This window comes from Neolamprologus multifasciatus, chromosome 6 (genome assembly GCF_963576455.1).
Source record: "Neolamprologus multifasciatus chromosome 6, fNeoMul1.2, whole genome shotgun sequence".
Taxonomy (NCBI): domain Eukaryota; kingdom Metazoa; phylum Chordata; class Actinopteri; order Cichliformes; family Cichlidae; genus Neolamprologus; species Neolamprologus multifasciatus.
Genome location: NC_140444.1, coordinates 30746727 through 30773862, shown reverse-complemented (window position 1 = coordinate 30773862; position 27136 = coordinate 30746727). Strand labels below are relative to the sequence as shown.

The 27136-nt window shown below is 42.4% G+C and overlaps 1 protein-coding gene across 1 annotated transcript in view; it reads right to left on the bottom strand.

The window, feature by feature from the left end:
* mslnb (mesothelin b) overlaps positions 1–27136 on the bottom strand; it is a 64999-nt gene that overhangs the window by 7118 nt on the left and 30745 nt on the right. Inside the window, exons 50-95 of the mRNA XM_085162255.1 lie at positions 26957–27106; positions 26801–26865; positions 26529–26658; positions 26041–26120; positions 25830–25959; positions 25493–25683; positions 25273–25363; positions 25027–25150; positions 24745–24932; positions 23812–23973; positions 23590–23726; positions 23186–23322; positions 23005–23099; positions 22448–22754; positions 22136–22163; positions 21952–22036; positions 21714–21860; positions 21389–21600; positions 21183–21286; positions 20820–20938; positions 20549–20704; positions 20095–20309; positions 19925–20010; positions 18432–18568; positions 18224–18349; positions 17950–18140; positions 17776–17870; positions 15937–16064; positions 15705–15832; positions 15502–15619; positions 10474–10692; positions 10205–10375; positions 9930–10079; positions 9774–9838; positions 9545–9674; positions 8731–8810; positions 8520–8649; positions 8183–8373; positions 7963–8053; positions 7720–7849; positions 2526–2713; positions 1592–1753; positions 1370–1506; positions 960–1102; positions 779–873; positions 258–528 (exon numbers count right to left, since the gene is read on the bottom strand). Coding sequence (XP_085018381.1) covers positions 258–528; positions 779–873; positions 960–1102; positions 1370–1506; positions 1592–1753; positions 2526–2713; positions 7720–7849; positions 7963–8053; positions 8183–8373; positions 8520–8649; positions 8731–8810; positions 9545–9674; positions 9774–9838; positions 9930–10079; positions 10205–10375; positions 10474–10692; positions 15502–15619; positions 15705–15832; positions 15937–16064; positions 17776–17870; positions 17950–18140; positions 18224–18349; positions 18432–18568; positions 19925–20010; positions 20095–20309; positions 20549–20704; positions 20820–20938; positions 21183–21286; positions 21389–21600; positions 21714–21860; positions 21952–22036; positions 22136–22163; positions 22448–22754; positions 23005–23099; positions 23186–23322; positions 23590–23726; positions 23812–23973; positions 24745–24932; positions 25027–25150; positions 25273–25363; positions 25493–25683; positions 25830–25959; positions 26041–26120; positions 26529–26658; positions 26801–26865; positions 26957–27106 — 6415 coding nt within the window. The remainder of the gene's footprint in view (positions 1–257; positions 529–778; positions 874–959; positions 1103–1369; positions 1507–1591; positions 1754–2525; positions 2714–7719; positions 7850–7962; positions 8054–8182; positions 8374–8519; positions 8650–8730; positions 8811–9544; positions 9675–9773; positions 9839–9929; positions 10080–10204; positions 10376–10473; positions 10693–15501; positions 15620–15704; positions 15833–15936; positions 16065–17775; positions 17871–17949; positions 18141–18223; positions 18350–18431; positions 18569–19924; positions 20011–20094; positions 20310–20548; positions 20705–20819; positions 20939–21182; positions 21287–21388; positions 21601–21713; positions 21861–21951; positions 22037–22135; positions 22164–22447; positions 22755–23004; positions 23100–23185; positions 23323–23589; positions 23727–23811; positions 23974–24744; positions 24933–25026; positions 25151–25272; positions 25364–25492; positions 25684–25829; positions 25960–26040; positions 26121–26528; positions 26659–26800; positions 26866–26956; positions 27107–27136) is intronic.

The following is a 27136-nucleotide window of genomic DNA, read 5'->3' as shown; positions in this document are numbered from 1 at the left end:
AGCAATTGAAAGATTTAATCTGCAGCAGAAGGTCAACTGCTGGCTTAACATTTCATGTTTTCATGCTTTATTTCGGTTTCCTTTACTTCTTGTACTCCCGATCAACACAAATCCCTTCCTGCCCACACTCTTCCTGCACAAGAATGCTCTATGTGCAGACAGTGTGCCATATTAAGTGTTGAAATGTGGTACTGCTGCTTTATCTGAGGTGTTGTTCTTTGAATGTTTTACCCCATGCTACCTTTTGTAATACTTACCCGTGGTGCTGTTGGATCCAGTTGTTGATTTTGTTGTTGAAGTTGTCGCCGATGTTGTTGTTGAAGTTGTCCCTGATGTTGTTGATGATGATGTGCCCAATGTAGTGGTGGTGGGGCTAACCTTGCCTCCTGTAAGCCCCACTCCAAGACCATTAAGTTCAGACTGAAACTGTGAACTGATCCAGGTTCGCACCACTGTCACATTTTCATACGACTTCAAAAGTGGGAGGTTGGTGCCAAGAAGACCTTTAACATCACTAACAGTCAGGTTCTATGGAGAACAGAGCAGACACATTTTATCCTATGAGCAAATAAACACACTTACTTTATTCTTTGACAGAAAAAAAAAATGTACAATTTCGTTTTAAAACTTATCAGGCCTGTCCAATGGTTTGAGCGAAGTAAATAAATTGAGGAACTATGATGCAAGACCCCCACCCCAAAATAAATAAAAAAATAAAAACCTTTTTTCAAAATTAGTCTAAAATTCCGAATTCAAAGTGCAGACGTGCAGCACTGACCTGTATAACACTCTCAAGCAGCCCAGTGAAGGTCGGGAGGTCCATACTGATATTGGCAGACACTAAACCTTGGATAAACCTAAGATCTGCACCCGCTGCAAGAAAGGAAAAAAAATTAATGGTACGTTAACTTTCAGCTGTTTAAATGATGTTTTTTTTGAATGTGGGTCTGTTTGCTTACGTAGGTAAGATTGTATGAGCTGGTAACTGGAAGTGGAGACAGTGATTGAGCGGGTGATTGGGATAAATGCTTCATATGCGAGGGCAAACAGTTCTTGCTTTTTCTCAGTGGTGCAGCTGGATATGTCCAGGACATCGGCGTTCCTGCAGGAGATAAAACACACAGGAATGGTGTGTTGAGTTTATGGAATTCATATAACGTTATTTATCATTAAATCAGACTTTTTTTTCTAGATATCTAAATAATAATTTAGAGATTTATGTGGGTTCACCAGCCTTTGTAAGTACAGGATCCCTGACAGACCTTTAGCCAACATGTTCTTGTTCAGATATTATCTGCTGCTAATGTGATGTAAAAATAACCTCCAAACACACACACACTCATGCACAGTCACAGCACTGACGTCTTACTTGATGCTTCCAACCGAAATGTTCCTGATAAAAACAACATCCAGGGTGCACAGGTTTGGTCCTCCAATGGCGTTGAGCCCCACACTGCTGAGACTGTTCCCCTTTACACTCAGATACTTGGAGATGATGGCTTTGGCCTTGATGAGGAGAACCAAGCATCGGTGAGAAGACACAAGCATGTAAAGTAAGCTCACGTTCAGATTTTTTCTTCTGTTTACTCACCAGAACCGGGTCCCACGGCCCGTTTGAAGCATCCATCAAAGAAGCGAGTGTGTCGATCTGAATAATACTCCACATGTTGATGTCTGCCAAAGTGGCACTACGGGACATTGCTCCTAAGATCTGAACCTGATCTTCCGGGATGATGCCGCTGGCACTGTAAGCCTATAAATTTGGGAAAGTCAGAAGATATTTAGACTCAAATTTAGATAGCAAACTATTCAAAGAGAAAAACTGCTGAGAACAAACAAAACAATGCAAGAACACCTCTAAAACAAAACAAGGATTTAGGGTTTGAAAAAAGTATAGACTCATGCTTAACCGTCTAAAAGATCGTCAGCAAAAACTGTAAACTCTAATCATTTAAAAAAATAAATAGCCACAAAAAGTAAGAGACCAAGAGAGAAGAAACCCCAGTCAGATGCTGATAATATCACTTAACCTTGTAATGCCCGAATCATGAGGTAATTGCCAGGAAATTATGTATATTTTTTTTAAAGTGGAGTGTTTATTGAACCTTCCGTTTGGATCATCTTTGCTACATCTGACATTTCTCTACAATTTATTTAGGTTTATCAGCAGAAACAAAACTGACCTGGTGATGTTGAGGTCTTAAAGACTCACAAAAGCCATGTATTAAATATGACACATGGTATCACAGAGTTAAAATTTTAAGGCTTAAAAAATGGAAGTAGTCAGCGCTGTGGACTTTGCATGCCCTCCCTGTGTCTGTGATGGTTCTCTGGCTTCGTTCGAAAGTCCTAAAACATGCACGGGGTTTGGTCGAATACTGATTTTAAACTGACCGTAGGTCAGAATGTGTGTTATGTTTTTCTGAATGCTTCTGTGTGTTAATCCTGCTCTCCAGGAGGGGCCTAACCTGCCTCTAAATCTATGCCAGCTGGGATAGGCTCCAGGAGTTTTTTTTGCCACTTACCTCTCGCAACTTGCTGAGAACAATCTTTGTGTAGTTCTGCTCCTGCACCTGGTTAACGAGGGCATCCAAGTTGTCTTTGACAATGGTGGAATTGAGGCAGCTGGTGAACTGATATATATCATAGTTTAAGGGGAACGTTAGATTAACGATAGTAACACGGGTTATGAATCCCAAAGTGCAGTCAGTGGCTGAAACACAGAAAGAGAAACAATTTTTGGTTAAACAGTAAATTCTCTCTAGATTCTAATACAGGGGTCGGCAACCCTGAGCAGAAGGGTTAACTGATGGCACCATCGCTGGACTGGTGATTTTTCATTTTCATGGGCCGATGATTTTTTTTTTTTGGGCCTCATAAACAATGAGAGGTGGTGGATTGGCCAGATGCTGGTCGATGTGTAAAAATAACTCAGTTGTCTTTGGGTGGCTGTGGCGGAGCTTCCACAGAGGCCAGCAGGTGGATGAGGTAGGAGGAGGAGAGACCCGAGGCGGCCGCCGGTCCGAGTGTCAGGTGAGCTGAACTTCAGGTAAGAAGTTATGACCTGCAGTCTATCTGGGTCAGATATAAACCAAGTTTAGATGTAGTTTATTTTTGTTGTGCTGACTTTTTACCGTCAGTTACAATAACTCGTACTGCGTGCTAGCTAGATTGGCGGAGTTTCTATACAGCTGGGTGGGTGCTATGATGTTACTGATAGTGAACTTTATTTCAGGCACGTGCAGAGGGGGGGGCTAGAGGGGCTTGAGCACCCGCCCCTTTCCTGATGGGTGCCCAAAGTGCCCTTTTGTTGAGGCAACTTTTTAAAAAAAAAATTATATATTTTTTTTTTATGTGTGTGGGCGTGCGGAGTCCTGTCTGTGCCCCTCAACAATAATATTTAACTATTAATCACAGTTTTGCTGAATAAAAGGATCTGGCTTGCATCAGTCACATGATCGCTTTTAACCAATGATCGCTCTTGACGGCAGAACGCGCTGGTTACGAGCCGGGAACGAGCTCACAAAGAGCACGCGCATTTTTTGCGGTCCGGAGCTGTAGGAGAAACACAAGTTAACTCAGAGACACAGACCGATGCGACAAAACCAGTAAGTAGGTGTACAGCGTACACTGTAGTGTATAGCACACAGGAGTATTAGCTTATTATGTACACGTTGGTAAGCTGTCTTGTTGCAACTGACGAACTGAAACAAACGAGCGTGCTGTGTGTGCAACAGCGCGACAAACATTACCTGTCCTTTTATTAACTGCACAAGTAGTGCTGGTCATAGCTGCTGGCTACCTGTGTAAGGCTGTCATGGGTCTGTAGCTCTGTCACCGTTTTAGGGAACATATTTAGTTTTAAAGTAAGTTTCCGGGCTTTTCCTGCCTTTTTGGGGAGATTATATTTCACTAAAAAACGATCTAATATGCATGTCCACATAATTATGCAGTATTATAATTATAATATATTCAAAAACACACGCTGTATTTTAAAGAACATACATTAAGAAGCAGATTATATTAGATTTATATTTTAAATAAGACAAAATTTGGATTTTACAGCAGTAAAATTATTGTATCTCTACAGTTTAAAAATGTAATAAGCTTTGCCCCTGCACAGAGTGGATCGTGAAACAAATGGAATAATCATAAATACATTATTTCATATTTATTACTTCCCCCTCCTCATTGCTTTATTATTGTAGCTCTAGTAATAAATAATAATGTAAGGATTCTGGATCAGCACCGTGATGCCCATAGTATATACAGTATTCTGAAGAAGGTCTAAAATGTCACTGTGCGTGCATGTGTGTGTTTTATTTAGATGGATTTAAAAAAAAATATTACTCATGATATAACATTGTCCAGACATGCCTGGTAAGGACATGAGGAGGAAACAGTAGGAGCTGTGTGAGGCTACTAAAGGCAGTGCTATAACATTTTTCTGTCATCATTTTATTATAGATTATGTGCAAGAGTTGTTAGGTGTGGATAATTAGATTATAGTTTATTGCAATAGCAAGTTGTGCCTTGTTCTCAGATAGACAGCAAGTGGAGAGTGATATATGAAATGATGGGATGGAAGGAAGAAGAGAAGCAAAGAGTGATTCACAGGCAGAGCCTAAATTATTTCTCACAGTTTTTTGTTGCTTTATGGTTCCAAGTGCTGTCACCAATCTTTGCATTTTGTTATTATCTCATGACACTTGTTTAATCAGCTACCATCTCTCCTATGGACTTTTTAATGTCTACAGTCTCAGATCAAAACAGCCCTGCCCTCCAGCACTATCAGCAGCAACCCCTCAACAGCAACATTGTATCCATCAGGTAAAACATCGGCTATGTTTGCTTTGCCTTGTCGCCACCTCACAACAGTGATATAGTATGATGCGATCCCATATTAGATTCTTGATGAATGTGTGTTGTTGTTATTCAGCCTGGTTCAATGTGCCCCTTTTTAACTTTGAGCACCTGCCCCTTTAAACCTCTCTGCACGGCCCTGCTTTATTTTATTCATAAGTAGGGATGGGTATTGATATTTTCGATTCTGTTTAACAATTCGATTCTTTATCGATTCTCTTATCGATTATTTTTAAAAAAGGAGAACACTAAGGTCGATTAGCTTAGAACTTTGTTTTATATCTTCTCTTTGATCAAGATAGGGGTAACATGGCCTTACAAACCCAACAGTGAGATCTTAAGAGATCCGCAGCCTACGGCTCTTCAATGGGGTGTCACAGGGTCCCCAGGAAAAAAAATTGTAAATGTAAAATAATAAAATAAATATTCTTCTGTAGCAATAACAAAGTATAACATAAATTATTCTGTAGCAATTACACAAGAATATCCAGTAATGTCCCTGCCTACAATTAAACACATTCACTTACCAAAAATCGTGGGCATCTGCTGTGGCAAATGGGTGCAAGGCTTTGACCACAAACTTAGTCACTGCTCGGTGACATTCGTCTATCCTGGCCTGAATTCGGAGACGCTAACGGTAGACTGCAGTGAGAACTGCCAGCATCTGAGCCAGACTCTGTCTGTCTCACTCAACACGGTCACCTAAATGCACAGTAATGGCAGGTTTTGTAATAAGGCAGATCGCGCTAACATAATATGCACTGTTAGTTGATTATTTACCTGCCGCATTAACGGGAGAGGACGTGCAAACGTTACCGCTGCTGCTGGGTTGATATTCACGAGTCCGGAGCGGAATTAAAAACACTACATTCATTTAAGGTTATTGTGTGTTTTGTGAGCAAATGCTTTTGCATATTCGTAGTTTTTCCTCCCTTAAATGAAATATCTACTTTGCAAGTTGCCCTGTTGTCATCCGTTCTCGTAAAGTATAACCAAACTTTTGAGCGTTTGAGCCTGCCAGGTTTACCTGCCAGGTAAATGACGCTCTGCAACGTGGCGACGTCATTCAGGGCAACTGGAATCGATAAGGGAATCGTTTGCAAAAATGCCAAACAATTCCAAGGAATTGAAACAGTGGGAACCGATTCTCAACAAGAACCGGGTTTCGATACCCATCCCTATTCATAAGGTTAGTTAGCAGAGTTGCCAACCGTCCAGTTTCGCATTGAGCTGAAAAGGAACAGTTTGTCCCGGACTTCAGCTAGGATGAAAAAGACACAAAGCTGGAGTTATTCTGTGTCTTTGCTGCACAGCTGTTTCTTCTTCTTTAATTCTCCCCCCTCCCTCTCCTGTTTCTACTTCAATCATGAAACTGATCAACGATCAGCTGATCGGCTGTTCTCTCTTGTTTGTTTATCGCCCACTTTGCGCAAGAAAGAGGAAACCAGCAGATGTCGCGCTAAACAACAGCAGCACGTTTAAGCTTGATCAGCTGTTGTTAGAATTTATTTAATATTACTTTCTAGTATCAGTTGATGTTTGCTGGAGCCACAGCTGTAAAGCTGCTGGTCATGATATCGGTTTGGTTATCTGGTGAGAGGGAAACATGAAGATGAAACCAGGAGATGTCCTTACTGAATCATCAGAGCTGAACAGGTGATGGAGAAACAGGTTTACCTTTTAGGTGACATGAATGAGTTGAAGGGAAGTTATGAACTGTTTCTGAGAGATAAATAACACCAGGATCCTTTTCTATGTAGCTGACAGCTGGTAACTGTGCAGGGGCGGGTCTAGCAAAGTTTTGCCAGGGGGGCAGGTAGGGCATTAACAGGGAGAGGGGGGAACAAAGAAATGTTTTTCTTTCTTGTTGTCATTTAAAATGTCTCGCTTTTATTAAATAATTATCTGAATCTTACAATCAAAGTTTTTATCTGACATAAAATGTATAGAAATCATACATATACCAACAAGACTGTACATCACTGTCACAACAACATTTGTTTTCATTCAAAGGCTTTATGTCTTTAATACCTGGTGGGCCGGTCTGTAGTCAAAATGCCCGGGCCGATTTTTTTGTCCCAGTCCAGCTCTGGGCACGACACGCAGTGAATTAATCTGAGAAGGTGCATTAAAAAATAAATGGCCGGGCCAGCGGTGCGCATCGCAAATTAGCTCGCACAGACACATTAGTTGTGCTGTTTCTTAATGACAGTATCTTAGCTAACAACCCCAACTACCAGATTCAACTTAATTGGCTAAAAATAACTTAGCCTACCGGTGAGAGGGACGTTGCTAGCTGGCACTACCTGACAAGTTTAACTGTCTTCAGAACATTGCAGAGGCCTTATTAACAGTATTTGGCTCTACATATCTGTGTGAGCAGATTTTCTCTCACATGAGTGTCCTCAGGTAGCCGTCTGAATGCTGGACACTCGGAGACCTGTGTCTCTGAGTGGGACACCAGAGATCACATTAACATGTGTATCCCTGTATTAACAAACAGCCATATTGGCCCAGTTTATTTTTCTTATCATTGTTGTGAGGAGACCATAAATAGCATTTGCATTTTCTGTTGTACAGTTCATTTGCTGTTATGGATAAAAAGTCTTTTTTTTTTGTTTCAAAATAGCTGATAACTATTCACTGATAGCTGCCAACATCTGCGACAAAATATAATTGTATAAAGTTGTTCTATATAGTGTGTAACTGTTAATATAGAGCACTATTAAATTTATTGCTAATGCAATCATATGGCACACTGACTTCTGAGGGAATTTTAGATGGTACTCATCATCAGAAAGGTTGCCTACCCCTGTTCTAATACATGGACCGAGCAGTTGACAGAAAGAAACCAACCTGGAGATTGCTTTGACTCATCCAGAATGGACATCTTTATTGTGCTCTTCAGCTTCCCGATCGTCTGACTGTCCACGTTGTTTTCCTTGAGAACACCCAGGAAGTACCTCAAGTAGTTGTTCTTTGTTTTCTGCTCACAAGAACAAAGGGAAAGCAGGAAAGGCGCATAAAGAACAAGGTTAACAGCAAAAAACAGAAACCAAAATCAAAAAATATAAATGTTTGCGGTCATGTATTACTCACAGTGTTGAAGTGATCATAGAAGGTTGAAGACATATACAGCGGCAGCATCCCGAGGTCTTTCAGAGTTTGCTCAGTCCACACTGAAGGAGCTCTGGTTATCACGAAAACAGAACAGTGATTATTATTATGAAGGACACAAAGGGCCAAATGTAAAAATGTAAATCTGCTGACAAACAAACAGGGATGAAAATCTGCCACAGCGGTGAAGCGTTTTACGTACCCATATCTTGTGTTGCCCTTAGTCAATTGACCCTGAACAGCAGCTGCTTGAGCAGAAGTGAGGCTGGGGCAGCTTTTGAGATTTTCCAAGATGGATGAATCTGAGTTTAGGATGTAGGACGCATCCAGGATGCAGCACATGTTTCCCAATACTGATATTTCATCTTTAGTTAAGCTTGTGTTTGTTATGCCCTTTGAAAATAAAAGAAACAGAAATCCATTTCAACTCAAAACACTAAACAAAACCTTAGTGTGATGACAGTTATTTCCATTTCATGCAATTATTAATACATCTAATCTTTAGAGCTCAAGAAGTGGTGTGTGGTTCGAGGACTCACCAGGCAGCTCTTTGCATTTTCAAACAGGGCAGTGCGCTTGTAGCTGAGCGCTGCAGAGAAGACAGAGAAGTCTGCATTTCCCAACTCTGTGAAATAGGCCCTGCAGCTGCCCTGCGGCACCAGTGAGTAACTGCAAGAGGAAACACAAGTGTGACAAGCTGTAGCATCCACCACTCAGCTTTAATTCAGAACAAACAGACAGGATTCTTACTCATAATACAGCAGCACATCTGGAGGGTAGAGGTTGAAGTTGGCAGCATCGTCTTTAATGTAAATGTACATGCAGGTCAGCTGTTGATTAAAAAAAAAGGCAAAATAATTAGCACCTTGTATCGTCCCCGTTTATGACGGAGAACATGTGTAAGAAAGCTCCAAGACTTGTTGGATGGTAACGCACTTTTGTAATTTTGCCTTCTCCACCAAAGCTGGAAGTCTGCACGTTAATCCACTGTGGTGGTGTGCAGCTGCAACATGCAAAAATTGCATCTTTGTTCAAACATTTATTACCCTAACTCTATGTGCCAGAGTTATATACGGTGTAATCTATATAACCCGATTCACAGGGTATGTGTATATTGTTTTAAGTGTGTTTTAAACAATTGTTAGTTTCTCCTTCGATGTCTCCTTCGATATGTTCACTTTTTAATAATAATAATGGATTGGATTTATATAGTGCTTTTCAAGGCACCCAAAGCGCTTTACAATGCCACTATTCATTCACTCTCACATTCACACACTGGTGGAGGCAAGCTACAGTTGTAGCCACAGCTGCCCTGGGGCAGATTGACAGAAGCGAGGCTGCCATATTGCTCCATCGGCCCCTCTGGCCAACACCAGTAGGCGGTGGGGTAAAGTGTCTTGCCCAAGGACACAACGACCAGGACAGAGAGCCCGGGGATCGAACCGGCGACCTTCCGGTTACAGATACGCTTCCCAACCCCCTGAGCCACGGTCGCCCCCGTTTTAATATTTGAGCAGATATGAAGGACATTTTAAATATCCCATAAATGCCTTGAATACTGTACCTGAGACTCCACTAGTTTAACCTTCCTTCTGCCTGACCTCCGATAGGCTTTGATCAGGTTCTTGACTTGCCCATTGCCAATCTTCCTCACTCCAGTGCATGTGAACCCTTGAAGCACAGAGGATGACAAACTACACACACACACACACACACACTGTTAGCTCTACTCAAACCCATTTGCAGGTTGTTTTGATTGATTTGATTGATCTCCCAGACTGATTTGAACTCACTTGTTTGGACCTCCCAGCTGTGCAGAGGCGCTCTCTGTAGCTACCGACTCAAAGAACAATTCAGCCTAACAAAACAAACAAACAAAAAGAGTCTGTAATAACAGGCATGTAGCACAACACGACAATAAAAACTAAGCTGAGGGTTTCATCTTCTACCTGCTGCCTTTTCCATTTCTTTCTGTTGAGTATGGTTATAACGTCGTTGCTACTGGAGAAGTCCACCAGCAGGGATCGAGGGATCTCAGTGGCCAGGTCATCGGGAACGTTCTGGATCACTTGCACGTTGTTGGTGTTCACTGATATGATCTGAGATAAGATGGGAAGCGTTGTGAGTTAACTCTCTGTGGAAAGCTTTCTATCTTCACCCAAAGCAGCTGATGGAAGTGTGCAGTTCAAATCGTGCTCAAGTTATAACAGAAAACCTGTCATACCTGACTGACAAAGACCTGCTGGATGATCTGAGGACCAGAAAGGAGGTTTGCCACCAGTGAAGGAGTTTGGGAGGCACTTATCAGCTGATTACCAGAGATGCTCAAGAACACTCTGGAAGGTACACCAATGATGAGAGTGCCCAGACTTATCAGCGATGATGAGCTGTTGATCTGGTGGAAAGGATGGAAGCAGCACACGCATAAGTGAGTATGACCACAAAGATGACTTAGATTTTTCTAAAGTCAGGATTCAGTCTAAAATCTGCAACCTGTATGATGCCCGAAGACAGCAGAGACTGGATGATGGTCATGGCCTGGCCTTCGCTCCAGCCCGTCACAGTGGAGAGAGTGCCGATGGAGTTTATTAAGTCCTGGGGTTTGATTGAGCTGATCTGATTCAGCGACATGCCAGTGCTTTGGCTGCCGAGGGCAGAAATGACTGTGGAGTCAATGTTCTGACCAAAGTTTCCTGCCAAAGCAGCTGTGACCTTCACACGTGAGAGGAAAACTTTGTCAGTAGAGTCAAATTTATGTCTACAGTGTAAATATTCTGGGGAACAAAACTTTATTAAGTTAATAAAGGAGAGCTTAGTGCTCTTTTATTCATCTTTCCATTTTAGCGTTCTTAAAATCACGTACCGCCAGAACAAAGAGCTCTAAACAACTCTAAATAATAAACATCAGCTTCAAAACAGGAGCCTGCAAGTGAAACTAAACCCAATTTTATGTGGGTGACAAATTTAAGGAAATAATAAACTACTTTTTACCAAAATACCAGGCAAGATGCTGAATCTCTAAAAGACTGAAATATTATAACATTCATTAGACATGAATGTTGACCTTACCTATCCTTAAATGTAGGTATGTGCATTTCTTAAGTTGGGTTCCCTTTCAGTCGATTCACTCGGTACTAGTGATGGGAATTTCGGCTCGGCACACCAAAAAGAGCTTTCTTTGGCTCTTCAGGTTGTTTTGCTACTTTAAGTAGCGATATATATCGGATGACGATATAAAAACGTCTATCGTTTTATTTTACACTATCGTTTGTTTCCTGGTGTCGCAAAATAAACTGTTTACGGCAATATTTTTTCACCGTTTTGATGGTCACTGTAGTGGCTATATTAATTTCTTAAAGTTCTCTCTTTCTCTTATATTTAATATAACCACACTACGGACGGACAAGCGCCTGTTTTTATGCGTTGTCGTTAGCAACAACGACGGCAAAACCATCGCATGTCCGCTTGTTTATTTTCCACATACACCTTTCAGAATAAAGCTCAAGATTTTTGAAAATAAACTGAATTATGTGAAAGATGGTGAAGGATGAGAAGCAAAAAAGAGCCATCAGCAATGTTCCCTCTAAGCTGCGCGCGTGCGCAATTGTGCACTGCTGGCACAGCCTCTGCACAAAGAAAATCTGCGTTGCGCACAAAAAAATCTAACCTGAATTGCAATTAAAATTAAAACTTTAACAACTCTGTTTTGCAGTGTTAGTCAGTAAGTGACTGGCTGCTACCATATGGGATTAGAACGATGCCACCTTATCCCATAGTCCAGCCAGTGATGCGATTCACATTCGTACATACGCAGCTAATCAATGTCATTGACAGGCTATGACAGCGTCCTTATGTGCCGACACCGGTGTCCCAGCTAGCAAAGCGGCGTGGCTGATGTGGAGTAGTGATGGTAAATTTGATTATTTTTACTGAATCGAGTTTGAATGAGTCACTCACCAAAGATTGGATTTTTGAGTCATTTGAGTCACTGAGTTAGTTGACCAGAGAGTGCAAAAAATGTACATTTTCACTCAAACTTAATTTGTTTCTCTTTTCATGTAAATCCTACTTCTAAGATGAGTGACTGAAAAAGAAAAACAACTATTTTTAAAGAGCAAAAAATATATATTTCTAAAGGGAACATTTATTTTTATTTTATTTTATTAGTATTTTCCTCAAATGCGTCAAATATATATTTTCTCATCTAAATGTCCACTGAGCTGTGTGCCAGGGGGCGGTAATGCTCCTTAACACTGGTTGCCAACCAAGAAGAAGAAGAAGAAGCTGTGAGCCAGGAGGGAGGGGGTGAGTTGAGTCCTGAATGATTCGCTTAAGCTACGATTCAGCACAAGAGGGAGGGGGTGAGTAACTCAAATGTGCTGTTAGCATGTTAGCAGAGCGATGCTACTGTGAACTGAGGAGCTATTTTCTTGATGTCAGCTTCAACTCAGGGTTTTTTCTTCCAGTTCAGAGCAGAAATGTTTTTGTTAAGAAACTGGCTGTTGTTTTTTCCACACAATTTTAATTATAAGCTAGATATATTTCTACTAATGAAATTAGTTTGCTAACAGCAACAGGGATGAGTCAGTGAGTCAGTTGGGCTTGTGAATCATGATTCACAGTCAGTAAAGTGATTCTCGAGTATTGAACGAGTTGTTCATGATTTGCGCATCACTAGCTAATTTCTAGTTTTCCTGTGCAGCGTTTTGCTTTGCGTTTTGGAATGGACTCCAAACTGAAGCGAGCAAAGCAGAAATCTTCTGTTCGCCCTTGTCCTCAGGGTTGCAGTTTCTCTTTGCCTGACAATGACCAGCACAATGCCTGCCCTGTCTGCCTGGGGATCGTCCACGCTAGGAGAGCATTGACGGAGCCCGTATCCTGTGCGTTTTGTTGCCAGCTCCGGCGCTCTTGGAAAGACGGGTGATGTTTGTGAAAAAAGTGCTGGGATGCTCGGCTATCGCACGGCATCACCCTCTCCTTTCCAAGTTTGGAGCCCTGGCGTTTTAGTGGGCTTTTTCCTCCCACAACAACCAAAACCCGCCCTTCCCATGTTCCCAGACTTTGTCTGCGAGCTAATGGCATCATGGGACAAACCTCTGTCTACCCGCATCACTGTGACCTGCTATGGACAGTACATGGAGTTGGAAGGCGCTGAGGAGGCTGGCTTAGCTAATCCACCCCCTATGGAGCCGTCTCTGGCTGCTTATCTGGCCCACTCCCATAACCATGGTTTTGGTGGCCCCGCAACTCTGCCGTCCAAGCACTGCAGATTCTCTGCTTCACAGCTGGAGAGGATTAATTGGGCTCAGGCTGGCACTGCTTGCACCATGAGCTCCGTCACCATGCTCCAGCCATACCAGGCGATGTGCCTGGCGGAGCTTGGATCGCTGGTTCCTGATGACAGCCCGCTTGCACCTCTTCTTAACGAGGTCAGAGTCGCCATGGATTAAATCCTCCGTGCGTCCCGCTGTGCAGTGCTCTCCCTGGGCAGAGGGATGGCTTCGACCATAGTGGCGTAGAGGCACCTGTGGCTGACCTTCTCTGAGGTCCTGGATAGGGACAGAGCTGTATATCTGGACGCACCAGTGTCTGCGGCTGGGTTATTCGGACATTCAGGCTAGATTCGATCTGAGGAAGAAGCAGACAGAAGTTCTGTGTGCCATCATCCCCAGACGTCAGGCAAAGCCCAAGCTCACAGCTAGCTCTCAAAGGCCCGCCGCTCCTCTGCCAAATGGCAAGGGACCGGCGCTCACTGCTGTAGTGGGTGTGCCGCCAGCGGGAGCACATTCTACGGCCCGAGCTCCACACCAATCGGCATGGAGCAAAGGCCAAACCCTTGAGCCTCCGGCAGGACCTGCCATCCAGGAGGAAATAGCCTCAACCCTTCTAGCTGTGGTTTTGAGTGGAGAAGGGGTCCAGCGGCAGGGAGACGCTGCTTTTAACCCTCTGCTGCCGCCCAAGAGGTACCGCTTAAGTTTGGTTCAGGTTGTCAGCCGCAGAAGGCGCGGCACTTTCCTAACACTGTCTCCCAAGCACAAACCCCCTGCACACAAAATGCTCCGCTTCGGAGACAGACAAAAGTTGGGTTCATTGCTGCCACGCTCAGTTTTTGCTGGGTCGCAGACTGCATTTCCAGATGATATCACCTTTGTTGGGCATGATGGCATCTATGATCGCCATAGTGCCACTTGGACTGTTAAAGATGAGAGCGTTTCAATGCTGGACTCTCTCTCACCGCCTGTGTGCATCTCGTCACCTCCTGAGGAGCCTAACGGTAACCGCGTCTTGCATGCTAGCTCTCCATCCTTGGAGGGAGCATGGGCTGCTGCATCAGGGCTCTCGGATTGGGAGGGTTAAGGTTTAATTAAGGTTTATTTAGCAGCTATATCTGTTTGTCATATTGGCTTTGACGGGATGGCACCAGGTGCACATCCCCTTGCCATACGTTTTCTGAAAGGGGTTTGCCAGCTGAGACCCGCGCTTGAGTCCAGTGTCCCTGCTTGGGACTTGTCTTTGGTGCTGAAGGCCCTTTGTAGCCCCCCATTTGAACCCATTGAGTCTGTGGATATGAAAATGATCTCATATAAGACTGCATTACTTCGTGCTTTGGCTTCAGCAAAACGAGTGGGTGACCTTCATGCGCTGTCTGTGCATCCCTCCTGCACAGAGTTCTCTCCTGATGGCCACAAGGTCGTATTGCGCCCAAATGCTGCCTATTTTCCCAAGATCATGCCTGCATCTTATACTGTAGCTCAATGGAGTTTGAGTTGCTGACCTTTTGCTCCCCTCCTTTTGCAGGAGGAGAGGAGGATGCATTCTCTTTGTCCAGTGCGTGTGCTACGCACCTACATTGAGCGCACTCAGAATGTGGCTTATGTGGGACCAGCTGTCTGCTTCGCTAATCCAACTAGAACTCATTCCACCAGGGGGATAGCAACCTCATGGGCTCTTTTTAAAGGGGTGACTGTAGCTGGTATTTGTGCAGCAGCTAATTGGGCATCACCGCATACTTTTGTGCGGTCTTATCGGTTGGACGTTACAGCCCCTTCGGTGGCTCATGCTGTTCTTTCTGCTGGGTCTACTGCACACTAAGGTGGTGGTGGTTCAATTCTGGTTCGGTGGCTGCTCTGCAGGGCGTGTATGTATGTCCCATACTTATGTGTTGTACCGAGTAAATCGACTGAAAGGGAATGAATAGTTATGTCTATAACTTCTGTTCCCCGAAGGAGAGGAACAAGGTACAACACAAGGTGGCCCCACTGAGCAGTTTGGCTCGGTGAAGAGCGGCTATCGAACTGAGGGATGACTGTGATGACAGTCCAGGCGGGGTTGTGCGCATGTCACCACAAGCGTGAATAAAGGTTTCTTCAGCCATGACATGCAAGGGTGTGATATCTTATACCTATGTGTTGTACCTCGTTCCTCTCCTTCAGGGAACAGAAGTTATAGACATAACTATTCATTTTAGCAGCAGATTGCACACCTAGCTGTTTTTCTTTTCTTTAAATGTTAGTGTCTTACTTGTGGGTCCAGGTTCGTACAGAGAACTGTGAGATTCTTCAGAACTATCATACTGTTGCTTGGACTCAGTTGGGTAAATGCTGGACCAGGAGCGACACACCGAAACAAGAGAGGAAGGCTGAAAAGAAGGTTAAACAACACTTACAGAAAAATGCAAGATTTGTGGCTGGAGAACGCAACATATTGTATCGATTTAAACTCACAGTAAGGGGTTGAAGTTGCTGTCCTGTTGATATAAAAGGGTGGTGTAGTACTTTGTGAGGTTTGCAGGTAAGACAGAGGTGTTGAAAAGAGCGATGTTCTGAAGGTTCACTGTGAAGACCTGAATGACCTGCAGGGAGGGGAGAAAAGCGCGTCTGTAGGTCATGAAATGAATCCAAGTAGAAAAAGAAAATGAGCGTCAGTTCAAAATTTCCACCAATGTTGATTCTTTACCGACTCAGATCCAAATGCCACAACATCGTCCAGAGTGAGGAAAGAGACGAAAGACCCGATGTACTGAGCAAACCAAGCTGTGGAATTCAGTTGTGGGTTGCTGGGGAAGTAACACTTTGGATTTGAGGCTAGAAAAAAGAAAGATGTTAACAATAAATAATAATGATAAAGTTCAGAATAAATAAAAATACAATCTATTAGGGCTGGGCCATATCATATCATTCACGGTAATACCGGTATAATGTCGGGCTATGATAAGAAAATGAAATATCGCAATAGAATATGGGTAAAACGCGCATGTGCAGTGCCTTTGTTTTCATACGCACATGGCGGAAAAAGCGTGCCGCCAACAGAGAATGAGAAGGGTGAAAGCGGATCATTGAATGAAACGGATGAACCAGAATCGGTTTGTAAAAATGCTGCAACTTGAGTGGTGTGGAAATTGTTTAGCTTTCGTCCGTCAGATACACAACAAAGCACTATTTTTGGTAGAGCATGCTAGCAGGCTGTTGTTACTACCGTGTTTTTTGGAAAATACGGCACACTTAAAATCAATCCTTTGATTTTTCTGAAAATCGACAGTGCCCCTTATAATCCCGTGTGCCTTATGTATAAATTCTGGTTGTGTTTACTGACCTCGAAGCGATTTTATGTCGTACACGGCGCTTGAAAATCTGTGAAATGTTTTAGTACGACTTTGCTAAGCTACGAACCCGCACCGCTTGATGGATTGTCGGAGCATTACAGCTATCGTAGGCAGGAGCTTCGCGGAGTGATACGTACTGTGCTTCATCATAATATTACCGTATTGTGTGTGTATAACCTCTTTTTAAGTTTTGTGGATATTATACATGGTTATGCTGAGGATATGTCGGCCAATTTCTACTGGAAATGCCTTTTGGTTAAACTGTCAGCAAGGAATTTGCATTTGCACTGTTAAATTTTTATATAACTTTAATGCACATAAAAAAACAGCTGCTTGTTTAAGTGAAAATACGTTGATTTTTTTTTTTGCACGAATAAAGTTGTGGACTTATAAAGTATTTTGTCAAGTGTAAATTATGTCGTCAGTTATATCGTTATCGCAAATTTTCAAATGTATATCGTGATAAATATTTTTGATCATATCGCCCTGATCTACAATCTATAATCATTTTACTCCAGCGTAGCGTTTTTTTTAATTGCTGTGAATTCTTGAAGTCAAATGTAAAAAGTAAGCAATGAAAAATGGTGACCATAACAAAATGTTACTACAGTAGCTGGCAGATTTTACTGGAATTAACATTGTTATCCAACAGTCTGCCGATTGGTCTAAATATAAGCAAATCGAAAATAAGATGTCCTTATGGTTTATTTAAAATTGAAAATTATTAAAGCAGGACAAAGTTATAAAAGACAAAGTCTTTGAACCTTATTAAGAATGATGACGGGGATAAGCATCAGTGAAAGATTGATGCTGTCTTGCTTTTAATGTATTTATATTGTATGTGTACTCTATTGCCATTTTGTACTACCACTGTTCTACCTACTATACCTTTGCTCTACTGTTACACACAGATGAGTATTAGGTATATACAGATATATCCAAAGCACAGCAATCTGTGGTGCTGCAAAATGAAGGGAAACTGAAAAAAAATTGCAATTACCTGAATTTTGTATACAACTAAATTTTCCTTTTAATTTAAATTCTGCTCAGGCAGTTGTGTTTTTTTTAGGTGACATGTGGTTGCTGTTTCATGTAGAATTCATGTAGAATATCATTTGATCAATGTCTTTTTTTTTCCCACTTGAATTAGCATCCCACTTGATCCTTGACCCTGGCATGCTTGAAAGACTTACTTGAGCCGACGTAAAGGTAAGTCCTGATGGTGTTGTACACGTCTCCCCTCACAAAGTCAGCAGTAGTGTAGTTGTGTACCCCAAGGACTGAGACACTGAAACACAACAAATCTAAATTAAAACACAAAACAAAAAAATATATAAAGCAGGATTTAGTGCTGTAGTAAAACACACAGTTTTTGGAAGGCCAGGCAGGAGCTGCTGTTTATGACACTGGGACTGATCAGGCTCTTTGTGAGGAAGGGCAAGTAGTTCTTGAGGCGTTGGTCAAACCAAGCATCCACCTCCAACGTTTGGGTGCTGCTGAGGGCCATGGGCCAGACGCAGGGCAGGATGGAGCGCCTCACCGCTTCCGGCAGAGACTCCTGGAGGCAATGCACAGATTAATGTGTTTAATCATTGCATTGTGTTTGCATTTGTGTGTGTGATTGTGCCTTGGGCTACGTACAGTTTCTAGAAACAGTGGTGTCTGGCTGTAGCTGTTGAAGAGCATGCAAAGCTGTGCATTGTTGTCGACAACATTAGGACGTCGTAGGTAATCCCCAAGCTCCGATGGAGGGATGGAATTTATGATCTAGAAGATTAGAAGACATAAATTAAGACATTCTCCTCTTGCTTTATCATATTTACTCCTGATATCTTTCAAGTCAACACACCAGACTCATTCTGTCAGGAGGCATGAGTGACAGGAAGGCGGTGAGGTTGGGAAACTGGAAACCCATGAAAGATTGCTCCAGGAAACCATAGAAACTGGTGTTGTAGCTGTCACTGTAGCAGCGGAGAGGTGTTGGACCTAGAGGAAAAGGTGGAGACACAAACTAGGTTATAATATTGGAACTTGCCTCATGCTTTGTTAAGCCATCTGGAATAAAATAAATAAATAAAGCTTCACTTGTTGTTGTATTCACATAAAATGTGACAAACATACATGTTTAATGAAAAAATAACAAGAGCGAGCATAGGAGAAAACTCAATTGCTGTGTCCCAATTCGGGGTATGCACGCTTGAAGTACGCACACTACGCGTACTACGGACGGTGCGTACTATAAGTACGGGAAGTGCGGAAGTGAGAGGCTTGTGAAATGGGACGGTATATGCTTCGTCGCGCTGTTCAGGTTGCCTAGCAACCATGATACTAACCGCGTTACATACAGCTTTGTTTGACAGAAATGAAGGAGAAAAATGTTTTGTTGGTCAATCATTTTTGTCATGACATCACTTTGATTAGTTGAGTATCTGAGGCTGAAACCACAGGACTGTAAAACATGATTCAAGGGCTTCATTTCTGTACTGAACAGTCATTTAAGATTAGCTAGTAAACAATAATTAGTTAATGTTGTTCATGAGACTAAAGTCATCTCACTGTGGTAATGTAAATATAATATGGCCAATATTATAGTATTGTCAGATTTTATATATATATATATATATATATATATATATATATATATATATATATATATATATATCACTGACTTTCAGCTTGTTGTGTTTGTGGATATATGACTGACTTTAATTATCCATAAAATCATCAGATTCTCTGTAAGATTAAGGTCGACTATATGTATATTTACAAGTAGAGGCTTTAAAACCAAGTTAATGCTGAAAGTACAAACATCACTAGTGTCACATAACTTTGCCGACATGTGGCCAACAGCAATGTTTTAATGTTCTTCGTTATTAAACATTCGCACATGAATAAGTGACGTCATATTCAGTACTTACTTTTGACAGTTCACTTTTCGGCCGCTCCCTTCTGCCGTATTTTGCGGCAAAATTATCCACACCCACCGCCGCGCTATGAATTGTGGGATATATGGGACCACGAAGCGTGCACCGGACCACGCTTGATATTTGGGGAAATCGACGGCGCATTTGGAGTATGCATTTCAAGTACACTTCGAATTGGGACAGCCGTCGTCGCGTGGCGGTGACGTAACCGCACTTAAAATGCGTACGTCAAGCGTGCATACCCCGAAATGGGACACAGCAAATGTCTGACTCCTCCCTCACTTTCTCAAGGCTGGCAGCCATTTTGTTAAGAAATGTGAATGGACTACTCGCTTACTGGAATGTTACAGCCCAATTTCATAAAGCAGCCAACAAAAAAATTAAAGCCGAGTTTACTGGTTTCCTGGGTTAGCTTTACCTCTGAGGGTCTGGAGGATTTGATCATAGATTTTCTGCTGTGTGTCTGTGCTGAGCGTTGAGATAGTCACGTTCAGGTTCAGTACACTGAAACAAAAAAATGCAAAGGTTTATTTCCAGTCAGATTGCTTAAATACTTCCATAGTTTGGTGCTTGAAGCTTTGTGCTCACCCCAGCTGCTCAATGCTGCAGCTCCGTCCCGCCAGTATTCCGAAGTAAGGTGCAACTTGTCCTGGTGGAAGTTGTAGCAGCAGGGGTGGCAGCCGGGAGGTAAGCCACACCTCTACATCCGCATCACTCACCGAAGGAAGGGAGAGGTTTGCACGATCAAACACAACTTGCAACATGGCTGACCTCACGACTGAAGGCAATGCGTCTTCAGGAGCCTGCAGAAAAAACCCAAAAGTAATAATCATGTTTTTTAGATGTAACAGGTGTAACAGGACCTTCTTCAACTTCTGTGTGAGAAGACTAACCAGAAAAATGTTAGAGTTTACCATCATTGCAAACATAAACACAAAACGTATGAATGTTTTACATCTGATGAACAGATAAACTCAGCTTGACTTGACTTCTAGTATCAACAAAACACACCAGGTGACTTTATAACATGATATATGCTCACCAGGATAACAGATGAGAAATCATCAAAGAAGGCAGCCAGAAACTGGTCAGGCACATATTTCATCACCATGTTGACTTGCTCAGAAGTTGTGAGCTGGCCAGGTGTTGCGGACACCTCGGCTAGCTGTCTGACTGTGAGCTGTGACAAGGCTTCCATCTGCATATGCAAACACACATGTTGTCAGTGACAGTTGTGGTTATCACAGAGGGAAACCCCACCCCACGAGAAAACAGATGTATAAAGACAGAAAATGCAGTGCATCATAACGCACCGCTGAGAAGTTGGAGTAGATCGTCTGAATGTCCCGGAACGTCGCAAGATAGGCAAAACCTCCCATGTTCACCTGCAGCCATTGTGCACTGGTGGCAATGCCTGAGCTGCAGGCGGGGTCTGAACCACAAACACACACAGAGGAAATTCAGCTTTACTGTGCTGAAGGAAAAGCATCTATCATACATTGTTATGTCACTTTGCAATACACGTGACCACCCTGGATTACTGTATTCCTGAATCCCACTAATCTATCAACATGTTTGAATGTTGGATTAATTCAGATGTGACGTGAACAATACATAGACTGTAACTGTTAATAGGCTGCCATTGATTGTTACTGGGCTGTAATACAGCAGTGTACCTGTGCTGTTGTTCCTGGTCAGGAAAACCTTAATGAAGTGCGTGTAGACAGACATCTGCCTGCCAATTGTCAATTGTGGCTGGAGTTGACTCAAAATCTGCAGACTGAGTTGAAATTGGGATTAGATTAATTAAAAAATGGCAGGCTTTTGGTATACCAAGAAAGGCAGTCACATTTGATGTAATTTGTATGGTCTAATTTCTTACATGGCCTGGTAGGAGCTGCAAGTAAGTTCCCTTGTGGCCATATGTGAAAGGAAGTCAGGTGAAACAGCTGGCAGAAATGGGAGAAGGCGGCGGCCAAACCACGTCTGGATGAAGGCTGGATCATTGAGGGTGGCCGTGCTGACAGTATCTATTCGGAGTTCTTGTATGGTGTCCAGAATCACGGACACTGCTGGGTTGTTGGCATCCAGAGTCTATAACAAAGATCAAAATGTGATGTAACTACTGACTTTTCTTATCTTTCAACAACAGACGGTTTGCAGAAGGTTCTTCTCGTCATACAAAATATTGTGTAATGCTTTCATACCGTGTTGACGAGCAGATCCAGAGCCTGGTCCAGGACCTGAGAGGTTTCGGAGAGGAGAAGTTTCCAGACAGGTCTGGACCCACTCGAGCTGGAGTAATGGTTGCACTTCAGTATCGTTGCCAGCTGTTCTGCTGTTATTGTTGACAGCTGCGTGACGACAGAGAGCAGTTTAGACTCTACAGTGAAAGTGAAAACGAGCTGAATCACAGACGGCTGTTGACTTATGTGACGCTCTTACCGAGGCACAAGCCAGTTCCTCAACGGCCAAGTCACAGAGGTTCCCGCTCGTCTGTGCACTGGTGAGTTGGAGCTGGACTGCTGTTCTGTGGTTTCAAAATAAAACATGTGATTGGTACTTTGTTGACATCTGGGACAATGTTGCATAAAAAGTAAACTCTCCAACAGGTTCATGTAAATCCTACCTGTTCACACCGATACAGATATCTGTTGCTGTACCAGAAAAGAAAGAGAGAAAAAAAGTTATAAATTGACAAAAAATTACATTTTATGCATCAACACAGCAGGATATGAGACAAAAATGTTTAAAATGAGCAATTAAAAGATTCAATCTGCAGCAGAAGTTCCACCGCTAGCTTAACATTTCATGTTTTCCTGCATTATTTCGGCCTCCCTTCCTGTGCTCTCGATTAACACTTGGGCCCTGCTTGGGTACTGCTGCTTTATCTGAGGTGTCTTTGAATATTTTACCCCATGCTACCTTTTGTAATACTTACGCGTGGTGCTGCTGGATCCAGTTGTTGAATTTGGCCCTGATGTTATCGATGAAGTTGCCTCTGATGTTGTTGATGAATTTGGCCCTGATGTTATCGATGAAGTTGTCCCTGATGTTGTTGATGATGTGTTCGATGTAGTGGTGGTGGTGGGGCTAACCTTGCCTCCTGTAAGCCCCACTCCAAGACCATTAAGATCAGACTGAAACTGTGAACTGATCCAGGTTCGCACCACTGTCACATTTTCATACGACTTCAAAAGTGGGAGGTTGGTGCCAAGAAGACCTTTAACATCACTAACAGTCAGGTTCTATGGAGAACAGAGCAGACACATTTTATCCTATGAGCAAATAAACACACTTACTTTATTCTTTGACAGAAAAAAAAATGTACAATTTCGTTTTAAAACTTATCAGGCCTGTCCAATGGTTTGAGCGAAGTAAATAAATTGAGGAACTATGATGCAAGACCCCCACCCCAAAATAAATAAAAAAAATAAAAACCTTTTTTCAAAATTAGTCTAAAATTCAGAATTCAAAGTGCAGACGTGCAGCACTGACCTGTATAACACTCTCAAGCAGCCCAGTGAAGGTCGGGAGGTCCATACTGATATTGGCAGACACTAAACCTTGGATAAACCTAAGATCTGCACCCGCTGCAAGAATGGAAAAAAAATTAATGGTACGTTAACTTTCAGCTGTTTAAATGATGTTTTTTTTGAATGTGGGTCTGTTTGCTTACGTAGGTAAGATTGTATGAGCTGGTAACTGGAGACAGTGATTGAGTGTTTGTCTGGGATAAATGCTTCATATGCAAGGGCAAACAGTTCTTGCTTTTTCTCAGTGGTGCAGCTGGATATGTCCAGGGCATCGGCGTTCCTGCAGGAGATAAAACACACAGGAATGGTGTGTTGAGTTTATGGAATTCATATAACGTTATTTATCATTAAATCAGACTTTTTTTTCTAGATATCTAAATAATAATTTAGAGATTTATGTGGGTTCACCAGCCTTTGTAAGTACAGGATCCCTGACAGACCTTTAGCCAACATGTTCTTGTTCAGATATTACCTGCTGCTAATGTGATGTAAAAATAACCTCCAAACACACACACACTCATGCACAGTCACAGCACTGACGCCTTACTTGATGCTTCCAACCGAAATGTTCCTGATAACAACAACATCCAGGGTGCACAGGTTTGGTCCTCCAATGGCATTGAGCGCCACACTACTGAGACTGTTCCCCTTTACACTCAGATACTTGGAGATGATGGCTTTGGCCTTGATGAGGAGAACCAAGCATCGGTGAGAAGACACAAGCATGTAAAGTAAGCTCACGTTCAGATTTTTTCTTCTGTTTACTCACCAGAACCGGGTCCCACGGCCCGTTTGAAGCATCCATCAAAGAAGCGAGTGTGTCGATCTGAATAATACTCCACATGTTGATGTCTGCCAAAGTGGCACTACGGGACATTGCTCCTAAGATCTGAACCTGTTCTTCCGGGATGATGCCGCTGGCACTGTAAGCCTATAAATTTGGGAAAGTCAGAAGATATTTAGACTCAAATTTAGATAGCAAACTATTCAAAGAGAAAAACTGCTGAGAACAAACAAAACAATGCAAGAACACCTCTAAAACAAAACAAGGATTTAGGGTTTGAAAAAAGTATAGACTCATGCTTAACCGTCTAAAAGATCGTCAGCAAAAACTGTAAACTCTAATCATTTAAAAAATAAATAGCCACAAAAAGTAAGAGACCAAGAGAGAAGAAACCCCAGTCAGATGCTGATAATATCACTTAACCTTGTAATGCCCGAATCATGAGGTAATTGCCAGGAAATTATGTATATTTTTTTTAAAGTGGAGTGTTTATTGAACCTTCCGTTTGGATCATCTTTGCTACATCTGACATTTCTCTACAATTTATTTAGGTTTATCAGCAGAAACAAAACTGACCTGGTGATGTTGAGGTCTTAAAGACTCACAAAAGCCATGTATTAAATATGACACATGGTATCACAGAGTTAAAATTTTAAGGCTTAAAAAATGGAAGTAGTCAGCGCTGTGGACTTTGCATGCCCTCCCTGTGTCTGTGATGGTTCTCTGGCTTCGTTCGAAAGTCCTAAAACATGCACGGGGTTTGGTCGAATACTGATTTTAAACTGACCGTAGGTCAGAATGTGTGTTATGTTTTTCTGAATGCTTCTGTGTGTTAATCCTGCTCTCCAGGAGGGGCCTAACCTGCCTCTAAATCTATGCCAGCTGGGATAGGCTCCAGGAGTTTTTTTTGCCACTTACCTCTCGCAACTTGCTGAGAACAATCTTTGTGTAGTTCTGCTCCTGCACCTGGTTAACGAGGGCATCCAAGTTGTCTTTGACAATGGTGGAATTGAGGCAGCTGGTGAACTGATATATATCATAGTTTAAGGGGAATATTAGATTAACGAGAGTCACACGGGTTATGAATCCCAAAGTGCAGTCAGTGGCTGAAACACAGAAAGAGAAACAATTTTTGGTTAAACAGTAAATTCTCTCTAGATTCTAATACATGGACCAAGCAGTTGACAAAAAGAAACCAACCTGTAGATTCCTCATTAGGAATGGACATCCTTATTGCGCTCTTCAGCTCCCCGATCGTCTGACTGTCCACGTTGTTTTCCTTGAGAACACCCAGGAAGTACTTCAAGTAGTTGTTCTTTGTTTTCTGTTCACAATAACAAAGGGAAAGAAAGAAAGGAGCATAAAGAACAAGGTTAACAGCAAAAAACAGAAACCAAAATCAAAAAATATACATGTTTGCGGTCATGTATTACATGTATTACTCACAGTGTTGAAGTGATCATAGAAGGTTGAAGACATATACAGCGGCAGCATCCCGAGGTCTTTCAGAGTTTGCTCAGTCCACACTGAAGGAGCTCTGGTTATCACGAAAACAGAACAGTGATTATTATTATGAAGGACACAAAGGGCCAAATGTAAAAATGTAAATCTGCTGACAAACAAACAGGGATGAAAATCTGCCACAGCGGTGAAGCGTTTTACGTACCCATATCTTGTGTTGCCATTAGTCAATTGAGCCTGAACAGCAGCTGCTTGAGCAGAAGTGAGGCTGGGGCAGCTTTTGAGATTTTCCAAGATGGATGAATCTGAGTTTAGGATGTAGGACGCATCCAGGATGCAGCACATGTTTCCCAATACTGATATTTCCTCTTTAGTTAAGCTTGTGTTTGTTATGCCCTTTGAAAATAAAAGAAACAGAAATCCATTTCAACTCAAAACACTAAACAAAACCTTAGTGTGATGACAGTTATTTCCATTTCATGCAATTATTAATACATCTAATCTTTAGAGCTCAAGAAGTGGTGTGTGGTTCGAGGACTCACCAGGCAGCTCTTTGCATTTTCAAACAGGGCAGTGCGCTTGTAGCTGAGCGCTGCAGAGAAGACAGAGAAGTCTGCATTTCCCAACTCTGTGAAATAGGCCCTGCAGCTGCCCTGCGGCACCAGTGAGTAACTGCAAGAGGAAACACAAGTGTGACAAGCTGTAGCATCCACCACTCAGCTTTAATTCAGAACAAACAGACAGGATTCTTACTCATAATACAGCAGCACATCTGGAGGGTAGAGGTTGAAGTTGGCAGCATCGTCTTTAATGTAAATGTACATGCAGGTCAGCTGTTGATTAAAAAAAAAGGCAAAATAATTAGCACCTTGTATCGTCCCCGTTTATGACGGAGAACATGTGTAAGAAAGCGCCATGACTTGTTGGATGGTAACGCATTTTTGTAATTTTGCCTTCTCCACCAAAGCTGGAAGTCTGCACGTTAATCCACTGTGGTGGTGTGCAGCTGCAACATGCAAAAATTGCATCTTTGTTCAAACATTTATTACCCTAACTCTATGTGCCAGAGTTATATGCGGTGTAATCTATATAACCCGATTCACAGGGTATGTGTATATTGTTTTAAGTGTGTTTTAAACAATTGTTAGTTTCTCCTTTGATGTCCAATATGTTCACTTTTTAATATTTGAGCAGATATGAAGGACATTTTAAATATCCCATAAATGCCTTGAATACTGTACCTGAGACTCCACTAGTTTAACCTTCCTGCTGCCTGACCTCCGATAGGCTTTGATCAGGTTCTTGACTTGCCCATTGCCAATGTTCCTCACTCCAGTGCATGTGAACCCTTGAAGCACAGAGGATGACAAACTACATACACACACACACACACACACACACACACACACACACACACACACACACACACACACACACACACAGTTAGCTCTACTCTACATTTGCAGGTTGTTTTGATTGATTTGATTGATCTCCCAGACTGATTTGAACTCACTTGTTTGGACCTCCCAGCTGTGCAGAGGCGCTCTCTGTAGCTACCGACTCAAAGAACAATTCAGCCTAACAAAACAAACAAACAAAAAGAGTCTGTAATAACAGGCATGTAGCACAACACGACAATAAAAACTAAGCTGAGGGTTTCATCTTCTACCTGCTGCTGTTTCCATTCCTTTCTGTTGAGTATGGTTATAACGTCGTTGCTACTGGAGAAGCCCACCAGCAGGGATCGAGGGATCTCAGTGGCCAGGTCATCGGGAACGTTCTGGATCACTTGCACGTTGCTGGTGTTCACTGATATGATCTGAGAGAAGATGGGAAGCATTGTGAGTTA